At 37.6% G+C, this 20,128-nt stretch overlaps 1 protein-coding gene across 2 annotated transcripts in view; it reads left to right on the plus strand.

Moving 5' to 3' along the window:
* The first annotated feature begins 4,493 nt into the window (after window positions 1-4,493).
* The window catches only part of LOC128743749 (aldehyde dehydrogenase, mitochondrial), a 235,982-nt gene continuing 220,347 nt past the window's right edge, over window positions 4,494-20,128 (plus strand). Inside the window, exons 1-2 of one of the 2 annotated variants that reach the window (XM_053840402.1) lie at window positions 4,494-4,537; window positions 4,611-4,726. In XM_053840402.1, coding sequence (XP_053696377.1) covers window positions 4,619-4,726 — 108 coding nt within the window. In that variant the 5' untranslated portion in view covers window positions 4,494-4,537; window positions 4,611-4,618. Of the gene's footprint in view, window positions 4,554-4,610; window positions 4,727-20,128 lie in introns of both variants that reach the window. The other variant, XM_053840403.1, reaches the window with a different exon arrangement.

Genomic DNA, 20,128 nt, shown 5'->3' on the forward strand with positions numbered 1-20,128 from the left:
TTTCTGCTAAACGATCCGCTTTTGAACAGCCATAAATATAGAACCGTTTTACGGTTGCTTAAAGGCGTTAAAGTGGCTTTATAAACCAGTAGACGCTTTCATTAGGCTCACAGCTGTCAAACTTCTTTAAAGCAGCTTAAGGGTGTTAAAGTGGCTTTACAATCTAATAGCAAGCTTTCATTCGATTCACAGCACTTAGATCTTAGAGCTTCGCAATTCGACTGGCAGCGAAAATATGTCAGTTATCGACATTATCGACTGCTTCAAGTGTAAGGATATTTTCACTGTCTGTTCTGCAGATGCAGATGGGGCGGATCATACGATGAGTGCTTATGGATCAGAAGATGGCGGTTCAATTCCCGAAAGATGACATGTAATTTTAATTAGCTTGCATATACGAATTCATAGCACGCTATAGAAAAATACGACGCCATAGCAAAATAAATATGACGCGTTCTATTCTTTTTTAAATTTAAAAATAGATCATTTTTTGGCTGCATAAAGATTGATAAGACGTTAATTAAGCGACTGAAAAAGCATTGCAAAACTATTTCTGGTTCTAAAAATAGAATTGACAGCATTGCGCAAATTGGTTATTGCGATTATTATCCCGCATTTTGCACCTTACTGGACACCGCAGTCTAAAAGTGCGACTGGCACAAAAAGTGCGATACTGCGAATGCTGTGAGTGAGAAAGAGAAAGAGTGACAACTGCAATGTTGCTGTTTTCTTTTGTCATATACATTGGCATTATAGAAAATAATCTGGATTAATCCAGGTACAGCTGCAAAGCACAATATCTAAAATTTTTCTTTCATCGGTTTAGTTGTGCGCCTAACAGTTGCGCGCAGCTCTGTTCTGGTTGCTCGCAGTCAAAGTATCTCTTTTACACTCTTACGAAATCTCGTAAGAAACTGTCAACGCAAGAGTGATGAGAAAAACAACAATATTTCTCTCTTGCTCATCAGCTGAATGCTAGGGTAGCTTGCTTCGTGTTTGCCCGTTCAAACATGGACAAATTTTTCACAAACGCAATCAGCATTTAAATTTTATCATTTTCGGTTAACGTAAGACATTGTAACTGTGTTGTTTGTAAGTCTGTACGTAATAGGACAAAACAAATGTTATCTAAGCAAAGAATAAGAGCATAAACATAAAAAACTTACACGTGCTTACACTGTCAATAATAATGATTTACCTTTGCGCACAACTATATTAAACTGGAAAACGAAATATTTTCTCGGGAAGCACAATAAAGTATTGCGGTTATTTACATAAATTTTCATCCTGTTGCGGCGGTAACCCGCATCGTCAATCACCGCAAAGAGAACAAGGAAAGGTGGCCAAATATTTTTTGGTTTATATGTCCAATTGTTACTGATGCTTTAGCAACTAAAAATACATAAAAAAAACGTCTTTTAACCTTTTACATTCAAAAATATGTATTATATAAATCCATTGAATATCATAAGTATAAAAATATGTGTAAATAGTAACACAATTTAAGAAGTACGGAAAGGGGTTGCAAATATCTAAACAATAAAAATTAATCTATTTGTATGGCAGCTCTGGACAAAAGCACATCCTTCAATATTTGGCGAGGTCAGCATTGGGTGATAATGTATCGATATAACTGGTATCGATATTCGTGGACGAAATCTCGATATAGTTTTTTTTCGAAATAGTTAATTTCGGCATGCATATAACAGCTTTGTAAATGTTAACACGTTATACGGAGTGTTAAAAATAAATGTAAAATGCAGATCGTCACGTGATGCGAGCAATTTAGCTGATTATGCTTTCAGCTGAGTATACGTATCGATATGTGAAAAATATCGATATTCAAATAACGAAAATTCATCAGCTTCGCTCAATACAGAATTATTTTGACAGCTTGCTATGAACTTTCCGAGAATGAAAAGATTTCTTGCAATGCACAATATTTTATTGCAAATCGCATCAAAAACGCGAAATGCAAAAATCTTGCAAACAGTTTACAAGCAAAATGCTAGCAGCGAGCTGTCAAATATTTATGTCAACTTATTGCAAGTGTCAATCCCAATAAATTGACATGAATAATTGACGGCTCACTGCTGGAATTTTGCTTACAAAATGTTTGCAAGTTTCTTGCATTTCGCGTTTTTGATGCAATTTGCAATAGTTTCTCTAGCATTTACTATAAAGGTATCGATACAAATATCGTCGTTTTAGCATCGATACTGGCCGGTATCGGGACGCTCAGTATCGATCCAAAATATCGATATATCGGCTCAAAAGTATCGATTTTTTCGATACAGATACAGTATCGCCCAATGCTAAATCAGACTGCTGGCATTTGAGTGAAACGCAGTGCTGACATGCTATCTCATTTTCGCACACACGAGATGTTGGCGGCGAAAACATGGTTGTCTGCCGATGGGTTGGTTGCAAGGGTATGTACAAGGTAGAGTGACTATATACAGAGTGGCGACAATGTCAAAATTGGAATGATAATTATTTGTCAGTGTCATTCCAATCGAGCAGACAACCTATCCAACGCGTATGCACACTCAAAATATTCTGCACATAACTAATGGTAAATTTCCATATGAAATTCTAGATGATTATCATGTGCCGCATATAAACACAATCCGCCTAGAAATACACATAGAAATTATACGGATATGAATAGTATGTGCAATTATACACATAAAAAATATACGCATATGAATAGTATGTGCAAAAGTTTCGCGTACCCATAAATTATAACTGTGTGGCATATAAAGTTCATTGACTAGGCACATTGCAAAAATCTATGTGTGGGACACATAGAAACTATATGAAAAGTTTTCTCAGTGCAGGAAAGAGAAAGAAAAACCTAGGATAAACCGCATTGCATACATTTGGGATGATTTGGCGCCACTCTGTATATAGTCACTCTAGTACAAGGGTTTGAAACGAACGTCAAATGCATATATGATTGCAGTGTAACCGTTTTTTCTGACGTTTCGGTTCCAATGACGGCTAACGCATTATTCAATGGAAATTCTAATTGCCGGCGAACTAGTTGAAGGATGCTCTCTTCACTCCTACATACCCAAGGGTATGTAATCATGCTATCTCTTTCTCATGTAGGAGTGAAGAGAGCATCCTTCAACTAGTTCGCCGGCAATTAGAATTTCTAGAGTGACTATATATATATAGTATATAGTATATAGTCACTCTAACACAGCAATCATATGCATTTGACGTTCGTTTCTCATCCCTGTTTGGTTGGGCTGACTCTACACTCTACGACGGGTGGTTGTTTGACTTAGAGTGACTATATACAGAGTGGCGACAAGTCATCCCAAATGTATGCAATGCGGTTTTTCCAAGGTTTTTCTTTCTCTTTCCTGCATACGCGTTGGATAGGTCGTCTGCTCGATTGGAATGACACTGACAGATAATTCTCGCGTCACTTTTGATTTCGTCCAATGTAACAATTCCACCATTTTGAGAAAAACGAGATCGAAGTTCTTCGAATTGAACTTTAAATTGTTTCAAAATGAAATAATTTTCAGTCATTCACTCAACGTGGTTGATGAATAATAACATTCAATATTTAACGGAGATTTTAAAAATCTAATTAAAACTAAGCAATTTTGGTTTATTATGGAAAAAGTTACATTGGACTGTTTACCATCTCATGCTGTACTTGGGACGGTTTTATTTTTCCAGGCTATTGCACATAAATTAAGCGAGATCACCGTAAAATACGTGCGTTGCCGTGCTACGCTATTTTCGAGGTTATTTTTCGATATTAGACCGCTTGTTTCACTTAAAATGCATAAATAATGCGAAAAAAAACTTTCACTTGCTAAACGTCCAATGTACAGATTGGGTTTGTTTTGATTTTTTTTGCACTTTGGACATCAGATGAGAACGACCGAAGTAACAGTCAGTCATTCGTAATTCGAATGTGCACATTGGACATTTTGATAATGCTAATTTTTTCACCTCAAAATAATTCTATTTGGGCAGGTGTTTTTGTATAACATAGAGTTTAAAAAGAGCAATAATTTGTTGTGATAAACCCAGGGGGCTGATATGACGTCACATTTTCGTTGCTCACATGAAAAAGGCGGCAAACGCAAAGCGATTTCACAAAACGAATTTAACTAACCATTTTCACAACTTCTTTTGTTTCGCATCAATTTCGCCTGCCTGGCATTAGCCATGTGACGCTAAAACCTTGGCTAAAATCAAACTAAAACTAACAAAATTTAACAATTTACACATCCGACTCGGTTGTCAGCTTGAGCCCATCTATGAAGCTGTCAGCTTGGGCCCGCTCTATGTTGGCTACGTTTTTTTGTACAGGTTGGTATTGGAAGTGTCATTCCCGTGGATAAACCGGATTTGTTTACATTTGTTACATTGGACTAAATGAAAAGTGACGAGAGAATTATCATTCCAATTTTGACATTGTCGCCACTCTGTATACAGTCACTCTAGTTTGACTAAGCTTTACGATCATCGAAATAATTTATCGTTTGTTCGTTTATTTATAGTTTGGGTAAGCTGTTTATCAAGTGCGCTTTAAGGACGTCAATATGCCAATTAACTGCGCAAACTAATTTATTTTGCAGAGCTGATAATGCAACGTATTTTCCGATTTGCTTCACCAAAATTGAATAATGTTGGGAACGCAAAATATTCATCATTGCCTACGCCGCTGACTTCACCGCAAATCCTTTATTCGGGGGTAAGTTGAATAATGAATGTATCTATATTCATCAAAACTACACGCAGAAAAAAATTGTAAATGCAAAAAAATTCTGTATAAATTCAACAAAAAATATTGTTGACTGAAGGCTAACCCAGATATTTTTTTGATTCTAACTATTTGACTTTTTAGTTCAACAATAAGGTTTGTTATTTCAAATAATTGCTAGTTTCTATCGAAGAAAAAATTATAGAATCAAAAATAAGTACTTTTGGGTTTATAAACGATCTGGTAGAAGTAAAAGAAGTACGAATTCAGTTTAAACAATATTTTTTTGATTCAAAAATATGATACAAGTTGAACTCAACAACAGGGGATTGTTGTTTCAAACTATCACCATTTTTCTGCGTGTACGCATTCTTTTAGTAAAAGTGCGATTTCGCAGTGTCATGGTGCTTCCTGCGCACTTTTTCGTTCATAAAGGCTCAGACACAATGCATTCGGATTTTACTACGTTGCGGAAATTGGACAGAAAACCCGTGGAAAAACTGTCAAATTGCCGCAACGTAGTAAAATCCGTATGCATTGTGTTTGGGGCTTAATTCGAGGAATGTGCGTTGAAGTCTGTGGTTGAAGCTTAGGCCTACACGCAGAAAAATGCTGATAGTTTGAAACAACCAGCATCAAACTATCAGCATTTTTCTGCGTGATAGTTATAGTATTTACCTGAGAGTATTTACATAGATACGCCACTCTGCGCAATTTTGCGTACACGCAGAAAAATGGTGATAGTTTGAAACAACAATCCCCTGTTGAGTTCAACTTGTATTTTATTTTTGAATCAAAAAAATATTGTTTAAACTGAATTCGTACTTCTTTTACTTCTACTAGATCGTTTATAAACCCAAAAGTACTTATTTTTGATTCTACAATTTTTTCTTTGATAGAAACTAGCAATTATTTGAAATGACAAACCTTATCGACCTTTTCGCGTGCGTAATGGCGGCTAGTGGGTACAGCTTTCGGAAAACGTTAGAATGGCTTTGGCAACTTTGTTCACGTCAGATTGATACTTCCAGCCTTGATTGTTGTTCTAGAACTTCCAAGCGTACGTGTGCGGGGTTCCCAAAAGCAAATAAACGTCAAAAAGTGTACCCACCAGCCGCCATTAGGCACACGAAAAGGTGGATTGTTGAACTAAAAAGTCAAACAATCAGAATCAAAAAAATATCTGGGTTAGCCTTCAGTCAACAATATTTTTTGTTGAATTTATACAGAATTTTTTTGCATTTACAATTTTTTTTCTGCGTGTCGTGGTAAAGAGACATCTGTGGCGGCAGCATGAAGTAATTTGCGGTTTCGTCACTAACAAGGGTTTGAAACGAACGTCAAATCTCGGGAAATTTTTCAAAGGGACTTAAGTCGCAAAATGTCAACAAACGGTTTTTTTTATGCTATGTTACTATATAACATGTTATGAAAGCACTTATTAGATTAGATTCACGAAAATCGACTCATGAATAAGTTTAAACAATTTTGACAATATGACCGAACATCCCTACAATTACATTTTTTACTTGCACCGCTTCGGGACGAATGTATGAAACGAATTGTCATTTGACATACGCTCTTATAAAATCAGCCGAAGTAACTAAAGAAAAAAGAAATGCACCACAGTCATTTCCGTCATTTTGTGTGAACTTGTGGTTTTTATTCGGATAGCTTTATTTTACTTTTTCCTCGAGTTTTTCTAACTCACAATGATACGAACAACGAACCAAAACACAACACTGTTTACGTAAAAGCCTATAATGCAGCATAATATGCTTATGTTCAATTCGACGTTAGTAACATTCGATTGCATTGAACGATGTAAACATATTGACGATTTTGACGCATATAACATAACGGTTTTCAATCTTGTAACAGCTTCAAACTAGACGGAGATATATGAAACACGTGTGGTTCGAAAGGTAGATTCAGTAAGAATGTATTATGTCTTTTATAGGTTTTGTAACTAATGCGCATAGCCTACTATGATGGTCAATGTAAATGCGAATGAAGTTATTTGTATTACAGAACTACGATACTACATTTACTATCTATTTTTTTTTTTATTAATCCTAAGCATCATTGGGATCAGTCAATACTGATTGTACATAGTCCTGCATATAAGCTGGTTTACGGATAATTCGTTTACATCTATCAGATTGCTTCTCATTGCTTGATTTAGTAGATAATCCTAGTTCATTAGTTTCTGAAAGTGATTCTCGAGGAATTGGCTTTAAATGAGAAACGTGTCTACGGTACTTTACGCCTGAGTCTTTTGAAGACACTATAACTTCTCCTCCTTTTCTTTTCAGGACCTTGTAAACCTGCGGTTCGTAATATGGGGATAGTTTATTTGTTCTTGTCATTTTCTTTACCAGAACATCGTCTCCCTCAGCAATATTATTTGGTTTAGCATTTCGTCTTATGTCTGCATATAACTTTCCTCGTTCTTTAGCCTCCTTATCACGATCTACCACTTCCTCATCTTCATCTGCTGGCTGATAAATTGACGGAAGCCGATCACGTATGTTGAAGCCAAGAAGCATTTCAGATGGAGTTTTTTTGTAGTTGAGTGTGGAGATGAACGATACATTAGTAAATATTTATTTAATTCTGCAATCCAGTCAGAATTTGTTTCTTGACTAATTATCAGTCTCTTTAAAAGAGATCGGTTTTGTCGCTCGACTTCGCCGTTTTGTTGGGGCCAATACGGAGTTGTGTTAATTAGTTTTATATTGTTGGAACTACAAAACTCTCGGAATTCATCACTTATAAATTGAGGCCCATTATTAGCGGTGATGGAAAGCGGCAGACCAAAACGAGCGAATATTGCATTTAAACGTTTAATAGTTTCAGTTGTATCTTTTTTTGTCATGATTTCTACCTCTATATAACGACTGAAATAGTCTACTATCACGAATAAAAAATGAGCGGACGGCAGTGGTCCAAGGAAATCGATAGCTACATGCTGCCATGGTCCTGAGGGTAATTCCCTTCGTTTAATCGGTTCTGGTGCAGATGGTTCTCCGACCAGCATGCATCCTCGACAATTTCTGACGTATTGTTCAACTTGCGTATCTAACTTTGGCCACTAAACCTTTGCTCTCAATCGCTGTTTCATAATAGTCATACCAGGGTGACCCTCGTGAGCTAAGTCCAATGTCTGTTTTCTCAGTGATTCTGGAATTACCATTCTAGTTCCTCGTAACAGAATCTTTCCAGCAAAACACAATTCTGTAGCAAATACCTTAAACGGTAATGCACTTTCTGACCAAATATCTTCTTCTATGCCAAGACGGACTGACTGAATAATATTGTCAATTTCAGATGCTGTTTCAATCTCTGTGATTTTCAGAGCAACCGGCGATGCATTAGAAACTACCCAAGCTATGTAATGTTCTGTATATTCGTCAAAAGATTTTCCAGTCACATTATCTGTAACGGACAACCGTGATAATGGATCTGCTATATTTGATTTGCCCGGGCGGTAGACAACTGTTGCTTTGTATGATTGTAATCGAACAACCCATCTTTCAATCCTGGCACATGGTTTGAATCTTGGACCGAACGCCTCCAACGGTTTATGATCCGTTATTAATTCGAATGACCGACCATATAAATAGAAGTGAAATCGCTCAACTGCCCAAACAAGAGCAAGTGCCTCCTTTTCGATCTGAGCGTACCTCTTTTCAACATCGGATAAGCTTTTACTTGCGTAAGCAATAATCCTTGGACCTTGTTCATTAATTTGAAGCAGGACTGCGCCCAACCCAACCGGGCTGGCATCAGCAACCAACTGCGTACGATCAGATTCATCGAAATATCCTAATGTAGTAGGACAAGTCATATGCTCCTTTAACTTAGCAAATGCTACTTGTTGCTCGAGTTTCCAAACGAAATTTTGTTTTTGAACCGTTAATTGTCGTAATGGATGCGTCAAAGTTGCCAGATCGGGAATAAACCTGCCAAGGTAATTAACTAAGCCTAAGAAACTTCTTACCTCTTCTGCAGATTTTGATTCTCGGAAACGACGAATGGAGTCTAATTTATCAATGTCTGGCTTGATTCCATTTGCTGACAAGATATGTCATAAAACTCTCATTTCAGATACTCCATAGATACATTTTTCTTCGTTTAGGATCACATTCCATTCATGTAATCTTTGAATGACCTTTTCCAATCTTATATTATGCTGACTCTGATCAGATCCATGAATAATTATATCGTCGATATAAATCAAACACCCTTCGCACCCGCTCAGAATCTGTTCCATTGTTTTTTGGAACAGTTCAGGCGCGCAGTTTATACCAAACATTAGTCGGGTATAACGAAACAAGCCTTTACGCGTAATGAACGTAGTAATTTCGCGGGATTTCTTTGATATTTCAACCTAAAATAAAACATTAAGATCTTAGCTTCCGAAACTTGAAAATTTATTTGATTGAATTCAACAATCAAAACCAAAACTGATGCAATATATATGTTATATATATTAAATATCGTCAGACACATCATCTACCTGGTGAAAAGCATTTTTTACGTCTAAACGAGAGAAAACCTTTGCCTTTGCCAAATGTGGCAAAAAATCTTCAAGAGTTGGTAAAGGATGATTTTCTCTTTCTACAGCTTCATTTGCTCGACGCATATCTACACATATGCGCACGTCGCCATCATTTCCTTTGGGTACCACTACTATAGGAGATATCCATTTCGCTGGTTCGTTCACCGCTTCGATAACACCTTGCTCAAGCAAGTTGTCCAGTTTATTATCCACTACCTTCTCTAAAGCCACCGGTATTCGTCGATACGGTTGAACAACTGGTACAGCATCTGCTTTAATCGGAATATCTATGATTATATCTCTGATTGTTCCTAGCTTCTTACTTTCAGCATTAACTTCTACTTTATTAACAGGCATTCCTATCTTTAGGACACCCATAGCCATTGCTGTATCTCGTCCAATCAAAATTTTACCATCTCCTTTTATAACATAGAATTCAGCCGATAAGCTAGCATCACTCAACTTGACCATAGCTGTAAACACACCAATTAGCTGTAACGATTGTCCTCCATAAGCTTTGAACACCATTGACGCTTCTCGACGTTGGTTTGACACATTTATTTTTTTTTCCTTTAATCTTTCCCAATTTGATTCACTAAGCAAGTTATACTTAGAACCGGAATCTATCACTGCTGAAACAGTAACGCCACCTATTTCACACCGAATTTCTACATTGCCATCCAATGTTGTAATGTTGAAAACGTATTCAGTTTGTTCATCAGCTATGTGCTTTACAACGTTCATTTGGTCGTTCTTATGGCCCATATCAGTATTATTAATATTTACTCGGCTTTCAAATCTTGGATTAGTATTTGTTTTCCTCGACTCATTCCTTGATTGCTTGCTACGGCATTTCTTTTGAAAATGGTCCTTTCCACCGCACTTATTGCATAGCTTCCCTTTTGCTGGACAACTATCATCTTTAGCAACATTCCATATGTTGTTTCAATCTTATTAACATCCTGTGATTTCAGTTCACCTACACCGGCAAACGATTTTTCTTGTTGAGAGACGGTTTCGAAAATTTTTGCTATTCCTAACACCTGGTCGAGATTGACATCCCCTTGTTTTAGTAATTCGCGACGTAGTTTAGTTGATTCACACTTCTCAATAATTTGATCTTTTATATTTTCTTCCGCTCCATCACCGAACCGTTCTGCTTGAACGCGTAATCTAATAGTGAAGGCGTCAATATTTTCCCCAGTTCGTGGCTTCATTTGACGTAGCAAGTGTCGTTCATAGGTAGAATTTTCCTTTGGCAAGAAAAAGTCATTCAACTTACTTTTGGCTTCATCGTAAGCAGTCATATTCGGTGTATAATGCTCAACATTCAGCAACGGTCCACGTTCGTTAATTCCTGGTACCTCGGGTAATGTATCGAAGAGTTCCTGAACGCTCGGTCCCGCATAGTGCAGTAATAAATCTCGCTTCCATTCGTCATCATCAATCCGGCTTGCACGAATCATGGCCTCAAAAGATCTTAGCCACTTACGCCACTCTATGCCAACATCATTAGTATACGACGCGTATTCAAACGCTCTTAGCTGCAGTCCAAGTGATCGCATTGTTTCTGTAAAACATCAAATCAATCAGCACATCAGTCACTCGACTCCTCAGTTCAAATTTTTTTTTAACTTGATTTAACTATAAATGCGTCTCACTATAAAATAATTCTTCAACGTATATCTATTACTTTTAAACAACTAACCGATTACTTGACATAACAAAAATATCTTGTATGTCTTGACAAATATGTTCTACTTTGTTCGGCTCGTAACTACTTTGTCTCTGCAAGTTTCGTACTGCTTTCATAACTCAACCCATAGTTACCGTAGTAACCATTGTTACTAAGGTAACCATTTTTGTTTATCGCCAAACGGTTCTTGTTCGAACTGCATTATTCTGATTTTCTCGCATCATCAAAGTAACCATAGTTACTATGGTAACTATAATTGTGCATCACCTAACTTTTCTTGTTCGAAGTGCATTTAAGCGAACATTTTGAAACCAATTTCTACAAAACAAAATTCACTTACTGCATTTAAGCAACGAGTTTCTTTTTCACAAATCACAATTCCGTCTACTGCATTTAAGCAACGAGTATCAGCTTGTTTCGCTTTGTCACAAATCAAATTTTCTATCTACTGCATTCAAGCAACGTATCTCAAACCAAACAGTCCTTTTTTTATTTTATAATTTGATCGTGCTAGAATCATTCACATCAATATATCTGCATTTAAGCAATCAACTCGCGATTTGTTATTTTCCTAAGTATTTTATACATACCAAACGAATTTACCGATCCCATCCTCGTCGCCAAAATGTAACAGCTTCAAACTAGACGGAGATATATGAAACACGTGTGGTTCGAAAGGTAGATTCAGTAAGAATGTATTATGTCTTTTATAGGTTTTGTAACTAATGCGCATAGCCTACTATGATGGTCAATGTAAATGCGAATGAAGTTATTTGTATTACAGAACTACGATACTACAAATCTGACACAACATTTTGACGTAAGGTAACGCACTAGTTTATAGCGTGCGTTACGCTAAGTGGAGAGTAACACGCTAGCTGTCATTATGTCTTATGATCGGGTGTATGTGTTTTTTACTGAACCGAAGCGTTGTATACCTTATTTTTGCTCAAAACTCAGTTATTTTTAAAAATACTTAGAATCCTTACTACAATAATGCAAAACCATAGTAAAAAGTACCGTTAGGCAGTATCCACTAAAATAAAAATTGCCGGATTTTTAAATAGGATTTAAAATGATGAGTAAATAGTTTCAATGTTGATTTTCTCAGTTCGATGCAAATGTTAGATAAGGCCATTTGAAAAATTTCCCGAGAAATGCATATGATTGCAGTGTAACCGTTTTTTCTGACGTTTCGGTTCCAATGACGGCTAACGCTTTATTCAACGGAAATTCTAATTGCCGGCGAACTAGTTGCAAGGGTATGTAATCATGCTATCTCTTTCTCATGTAGGAATGAAGAGAGCATCCTTCAACAAGTTCGCCGGTAATTAGAATTTCCATTGAATAAAGCGTTATACCAGAGACAGACATACAATTGTACCAGCGTTGTACCTGTACAATTGTATGTCTGTCACCGTGTACAACGATAGAACCACGCAAGGAAAGTGGTACAACGGTGGTTTCTGTACCTACCTCTTTCACCGTTGTACGAAGCTACAACTGCTCGATTTTTACTGCGCGCAGCGCCAATGACTGGTAGTTGTGATAACAAAAACTAGGCAGAATTTTAAATTAATTATTATTTTGCAAGATTTTGGCAAAGATTTAACGCTAAACGCTCGGCATCTTGAAATTTGTGTTAACATTTCGTGAATAGGAACAAAAACCAACGCTTAGACCATGCAATTAGAGATTATCGGTGATGAGCACAACCACGTACAACGTACAGCAGTATGTTTGTCACCCTTCCGTTGTACATGTACAACGCTGTACACGTACAATGCTGGTACAATTGTATGTCTGTCTAGGGTATAAGAAAACAGCAACATTTCCGTTGTCGCTCTTTCTCTTTCTTACTGCGGTGATTTCCCCATGTCGCACGTTTGTACCCAGTAGCTTTTTTAAACTGTGGTGTCCAGTAAGGTGCAAAATGCGGGATATCTCCGGCAATTACTCACCCCGTCGACATCTCTATAACGAGCTACAGTGAACGTCAGCGACAGCATGTCCTGGGCTCAAAATTTGACAGCGGGCCCAAATCAGACTGCTGGCAGTTGAGTGAAACGCATTGCTGACATGCTATCTCATTTTCGCACACACGAGATGTTGGCAGCGAAAACATGGTTGCCTGCCGATGGGGTGCAATTACTGCTTCTTGGAACGACATTGTTTTTGAATAGTCCCCTAATGAAAAACTTTCAAGGGTATTTTTAATCTCATTTCTGTATACAACTAGATAACGTGCACATTTGACGTATGGCAGTTTTCACATCTGTCACCAACACTTCTATAAACCTTTGCACGGTGCCTAACCTCAACTCTGGTTTGACGTTTTTGTGAGTTTTGTTTTGATTCCCTTTGTAACCTAATTTTATTGCTAGTAGGTTAATTACTTGTAATTCGTGCCACTTATTTGCGGAAACCGGAAATACCCGACTTTTCCGAAGCAGGAAAATGATAACAGTTCTGTACAACATATATTTTTGTCCTTTTTGCAGTTTTTTGCTTCTGGATCTTGCGAATAAGTAATCAAAACAAACCCCACAACTCTGTCAAACCTGGGAGGAAAAAAACGCACTGACAGCTGCGTGCAATGCTTTATAAGATGAGAACTAGAGGAGCTGTCATATAGATACAGATATTTGTGCATGCATAAATTTGGGACCCAATCGTTTTCTCCGGAGTATTTTATTTTCTCGATCTAATCTTTTAAATAACATAAATAGTTTATGGATTACTTTAAAATTCAGGAACATTAGCAGAGCCAGAAATCACAGCAACTGAAATAATTGATGGGTCCCAAATTTATACATGCACAAATATCTGTATTTATGGCAGCTCTGATGAGAACACTACACACATACATGGACAGTGTGCTTCACCCAGCTGCAGATAGGTAGCGCTGATGGCATACCACTTAAGCGTTATACCAACAAAAATAAGATTTTCACTTTTTTTGACGTAGGACTACGTCTTACGGCAAGTTTAGATAGGGTGTCATTCCAAAAAATCGAAAAATGCGAGCGTCACGAAAAATGAAAGGTTTTGAGCGCCAATAGCTCAGCAGTTTTCCGATCGATTTTCAATATTCTTACACCAATCGATCGGAAAATCTTCTAAGAATTGACCCAAATGAAGAAAAGTATGGATTCTTGATGTTGAACTATTGAAAAATTGAAAATAATGAACCTATGTTTTACCAGAATTCTCGCTTCGTGATTGGTTGGAAGATTCTATATGATGATCTAAACCTATACCAATTTGATATCTGTGCTTGGGAAGTAAGCCAAACCAAGTGACCAAGGTTCCTCATTTTAACAAGATTTCTGAACACCGCGGTTAAACCTAGACCATTTTGATGTCCTTGCTTGGGAAGTACGCCAGAAAGAGTGACAGAGCCCCCTCGTGCCAACAGATTTCTTACGAACGCGATTAAACCTAGTCCAATTTGATGTCTGTGTTAGGGAAGTGTGCCAGAAAAAATGACACAAGCTCATTGTCCCAAGAGATCGCAAATTCTTTACTGCGAGACGATTAAACCTCGGCGAATTTGATATCTGTGTTGGAAAAATGTGCTACAACTGTAGTGTTCGGTTATAATACGACTCTGTATGAAGGTGAAATTAGTCATCATCGATTCTGCCAATTTCAAAAGCAGTTTTTTGGTTTGAAACAAAAATTCGGTTTATGAAAATATATTCGCTGTGTTCAGATTGGCAAGAAGAATGCAGTATATACATTTTTATAAACACAATCCCGCTTTTGGGTCGAAAAGCTGCTTCCGAAATTGGGCTTTCCGACAAAAGTCAATGACTGCTAGTTTACCGTGAATACGCATTCTTACCGTTTCATTAGAAGTGTATTGAAAAGATGTGCTGTTGATAAAATAGGATTGAATTGGTAAAATCCCTTGAATGTGGGGAACCATGGGCATTGGCGGAACTAGCGCTCACTTCTAGGGGGGGCTATAGCCCCCGGCATTTTTTCGACCATTTTATTACTTTGGCATATTAAGATTAAATGTACATTGATGCATAGGAACTTTAAGTTGTGATGCATATAAAAATTACTCTTAGGTTTTTATTATGTAAAGTTATCTAACTATAGTTTTTTCTTAAATTTAAAAATCCAGCTTAAATTTTCTAGGGGGGCTGTATGTCTTCTAGGGGGGGCTTAGCCCCCCCTAGCCCCCCGCCAATGACCATGGGTAATAAAAACAATCTTTAATTTCAGTAAGGTAGCTGGAAAGCAATAGTTTGTGTTCTTGATTTTGTTAAATTGTTTTCAAATGTACAATCTTTTGAGAATTGAACGTATGCAATGTTACTACTTTGATAAATGTTATATACAACGCATGTAGCATGTATATATGTTACATATAGCCAGGGCCTTTAATTATCACCGAATTTCAAACAAAACAGAAAATCTTTTTTCTTAGCATATATTGTTTTTTATGCCTCTGAGTTTCGTATGTACAACTGCACAGTGATTTTCATCGTAGTATACAAGTTCAATATATCGTAAAAATAGAACAGGAGAAAGTGATTTTCAAATCCACAAGGTGATATTCACTTCAGGAAAAAAACAATTTTAAATGCAGTAAATGAAAAGAAAAATCTTATGTCCAACAGCTGAACGCAATAGATGCTAAATAACAGCATAAATTTTTTTTATTGATTTTCACTGCTCAAACGTGAATATCAGTTTGTTACAATATCACAGGGCGCTGATATTGTATATTCTCGTGCATGAAGTTCATGCTTGCTGCATTTAGTTATTATGTACGTTTGATCAAAGCAAGCAGATTTTCAATGCAAGGTAGACTGATAATCCAGAAGTTTGAACGCTATGCTGATGAATATTAACAGCACTGCATATAGCATGTATACATGAAGAATTGAATGATTACAAGCATGAATACATGCTACTATCACTACAAAGAGACTTACGTAGTCCTGCGTCACCTATATATGCGGTCGTGTCTTGTACACAACCCCTCTGATTTTTTGAAACGATGATTCTACAATTGATGAAGAGACGGTAAGGGAAAGTAATGAAGAAGGATTTTTTGAGAATGAAGGGGAAGAGTGGAAAGGAAGGGGGGGGAGGTAATAGGTAGCTACGCTTAACAAGTTGTCGTTGTGACTCCTATCTTTTGTCCAATGCTGGAAGGTGCATGGGTCGAACCAAGCTATAATCAGAGATTATAATCGGATTTGAAGGGGCTCCGTAGCCGCAAGGTTACCGAGTCTGCTTTGACAAGCGAGTAGTCGTAGGTTCGAATCTTAGTAGAATCAAGCCATTCGATGTCAAGTAACTTTAGCATGGGTTTATTCTCAGGCCCCTCCATTTACCCTTCCTTCGTGCTGAAGTCTATATTTACCCTCTGAAGCCTCTTGACAGTGCAAATGTCCCTCCTATAGTTAAGTGTACTGGTCTGGTCAGAGGTACGAATGAGTCCTCGCCAGGGACGACTGTAATATGGGATAGTGCTGGCAGCGAGGAATAAGTGGGTAAAGTAGATCAAGCTTTGAAGGAAGGGTAAACCTCAATACACGCATGCACTCATAAAAAAAATTCAATAAGCATATCGCTCACTCAATAGCGATTATAGCAAAAAGAAATGCAGTGCAGGTCATACAGCAAACACCCGGGCGATATTACAATAGATCAACTATACTGGTCGCAGCAATGAGTCCACACATGAAAAAAAACCGGATTTGAACCCACAACACCTGCCAGGGCGTGTGGCTCGCTGGTATCCGTGTACCTCCCCCCCCCCTTCCTTTCCACTCTTTTCCTCCATTCTCAAAAAATCCTTCTTCATTACTTTCCCTTACCGCCCCTTCATCAATTGTAGAATCATCGTTTCAAAAAAAATCAATATATGCCTGTCCGCATTTCAAGGTCATGACTAAAATCACGAGTTTGGTCAAGATTTTCACGCAAATCGTCATAAAGAAATTTTATTCAGGAAATCTAACATCTGTTTTTTGATTAAATATAGAAAAACATCTAGTCACATATAGTCACATTTATTTAGTCACATATTGAAAAAATGTCACTTTTCTCACTATTTCACACTTATTCACTATTAAACCACCGAACTGATTTTAATGATTTTGGTTCCAAGTGAAAGGAATTTTGATGAACTTTTCAGCGAAAGTATAAAACCGCTGGTGAATGCTGGACTGTGTGTAAAGGCTTTAATACGCATATGCTGGGTTGGAAATGAACAAAATGTTGGCGGGTCAGTCAGGTCAAGCGCCAAGCCAAACATCCTCTTTTGCTAGCTTGGCTCGCGGTTCCCACACAGCCGACTATGCTATTCGAATTTTTGCTTTTGGCCAACATGTTTGTACTGATGCTATTGAGCTTTTTGCGTGCCTAATGGTGGCTAGTTAAAGGTCTATAAAGATATACATTTATAGGGCTTTACGGCTAGTGGGTACAACTTTCGGAAAAGTAACATGCTTTTGGCAACTCTGCTCACGTCAAGTTGATATTTTTCCCCTTGATTGTTGTTGTAAAACTGTCAAGCGTACGTTTGCAAAGTTTACAAAAGCATTTAAATATTTTCCAAGAACCACCCACTAGCCGCCATTAAGCACGCGAAAAGGTGGATTTTGAAATCCAAGATGGCGGACTATTGTTTAGCATTTTGCATAAAAATTCTTGCAATATAGACATTTTTAGAATGGACGTTACGGCTAGAAGTCGGAAATCGATGTTTTACTCGACAGCTCGACAGGACTATTCGGCTAGACTGCTTGAGTGGACTGTTCGACTCTACTGCTCAACTCGACTGCTCAGTTCAACTATTTAACTTGACTTCAACTCAACTCGATTACAAGACTCGACTGGTCGACTGGAACTACTGGACACGACTCGAATAATAATCGACTCAACTGCTTGACTCGACTGCTCGACGCAACTACTCGACTTGACGTCGAGTACAGCCTGTATTCGTTAATTAGGCCACGACTGCACTCCAGCTGATTCGCTAATTGGGCCGACTGACAGTTGTTAGAAATTTCTAAACTCGAAAATTCCATACAATTTTGACATTCAAGTTGTCACATAGCCCAATTAGCGAACACCCAATTAATGAACCACCAATTAACGAAACTTTGCTGTAATCGAGTTGAACAGTTGAATCGAGCAACAAGGAGCATGCTGCTCGAGCCAAAGATGCTGAATCGAGCAATCAATTCGAGTAGTTGGGCCGAGCAATCGCGTCGAGTAATCGAGTCGAGCAGTTGAGTCGAACAGTCGAATCAAACAGGTGAATTGAGCAGTTCAGTCAAGCAGTCAAGTCCACTCAAATATCGATTATTGCCTTCTAGTCCTCGACCTCATTCTAAAAAACATTGCAAGGGTTCGGTTTTCATAAAAAAATGCCAAATAATAGTCCGCCATCTTGAATTTTAAAATGGCGTCAAACATCGATCTTCGACTTCATTCAACTGCCTTGACAGTGTTTTGGGCCCGCTGTCTATTTTGGAGCCCGGGACATTCAGTCGCTGTCATTTACTGCAGCTCGATATACAGATGTCAATATGGTGGTTGAAAATAACCCTGCTCTGAAGCCTATGTACACTATTACTAAGGCCCCGTACAGAGTAAACGCGACACGACTTCGCTCACGTTCATTTAAATACGCAGCCCTGCTTCCGGTGAAAAAGTTCTGCGCATTTAAACGAATGTGAGCGAAGTCGCGTCGCGTCGCTGTCGCGTTTACTCTGGCGGTACCCTAAAGTACGGCAAACGCGGCACGTATGCGTTCATAATATGCTAAAAAGTATAGGTGTGTTGGGCCCCGCACAAAGTAAACGCGACGCGACTTCCCTCACATTAATTTAAATGCGCAGCTCTTTTTCGCCAGAAGCAGGGCTACGCATTTAAAACAGTGTGAGCGAAGTCACGTTGCATCGCTGTCGTGTGCACTCTATACAGGGCCTTAGTATCATCGTTGCACGGCACAATGTTTATGCTTTTTTATGCCCGTAGAAGAAGAGTGCGAGATTGACGTTACCCCTGCTGTTTACATTATTTGCGCTGCTAACACAAACAAACAGTACGTTGCTCCACACCTCTGCTACTTCACATCGCTCTGAACCTGAAGCATGGTTATTTTTGACAGATCGATGGTTTATTCTAAGAGCCAATGTGATATACCACAGATAAGGAAAGAGCTTCGATATTTTTCGTTGATTTTTCCATAAATTTTTTTTCACCAATGTATGGATGTTTAACGTATAACAATTTTTTTATTCAACCCGAAATAAAATGAGATAAATTTTATCTATCAAATAGGAGCAAATGAACACCAAAAATTCATCCAATTCAAACCTGGACTGGATAAAGAAATTCGCTGCTACATAAACATATCTTCATCCTCACCTTATATATGCTCTTATTGAGTAAAATAACTATCATCTGTCTAATATGAAATGGTTCGCATTCTGAATTGGTTTTAACTACTCGATGAGAAATAACTATCGAACTGTCAAATTTTAACTGTTAAAAAATTCACTGTTAAACAATTCATTGTTAAATGGTTCACAACCTAAAGAAACTAGCGCATCTAGTTCCTTTAATAATCTAAGGTTGAAGACACCAAAATTAAAAGTGAAATCGCACTTACAAAACACCGCAACGCCTTGTTTATAATAACGATGATAATGTATCACCGAGTAGCACTGACGAAATGACATAGCACATAGAAGAAAATCCTTTAAAAACCATCGTCCTACACTCAGCGAAATTCACATAGGATTTTCATAACATGGATCGTATGAATCAGGTAAATGGAATATAATTTCGCGTTCATACGAAACGTATGATTGTCATACGAAAAATAAAGAACTTCATAAGCTGCAGGAAGAAAAACACAATAGTTCATTTTGAATTTCATACGTGTGACGTATGTAATACAGGTTGATTACCCATTTTTGGGTTGTTTATAACTTTTTCGTTTTGTCTTGTTTTATCGTGTAACGATCGTCGGCTGTCAAAAGTTTTCGTGTTTCGTTTGTTTTGAATTTTGATTTTGATTGTGCGCGTTATTTAAATGTAAGAATTTTTAATATTACGTTGCGAATTTAATCTTTTTCGCATTTTGTTTGCG

The sequence above is a fragment of the Sabethes cyaneus genome, chromosome 3 (genome assembly GCF_943734655.1).
Source record: "Sabethes cyaneus chromosome 3, idSabCyanKW18_F2, whole genome shotgun sequence".
In the NCBI taxonomy this organism is placed as follows: Eukaryota; Metazoa; Arthropoda; class Insecta; order Diptera; family Culicidae; genus Sabethes; species Sabethes cyaneus.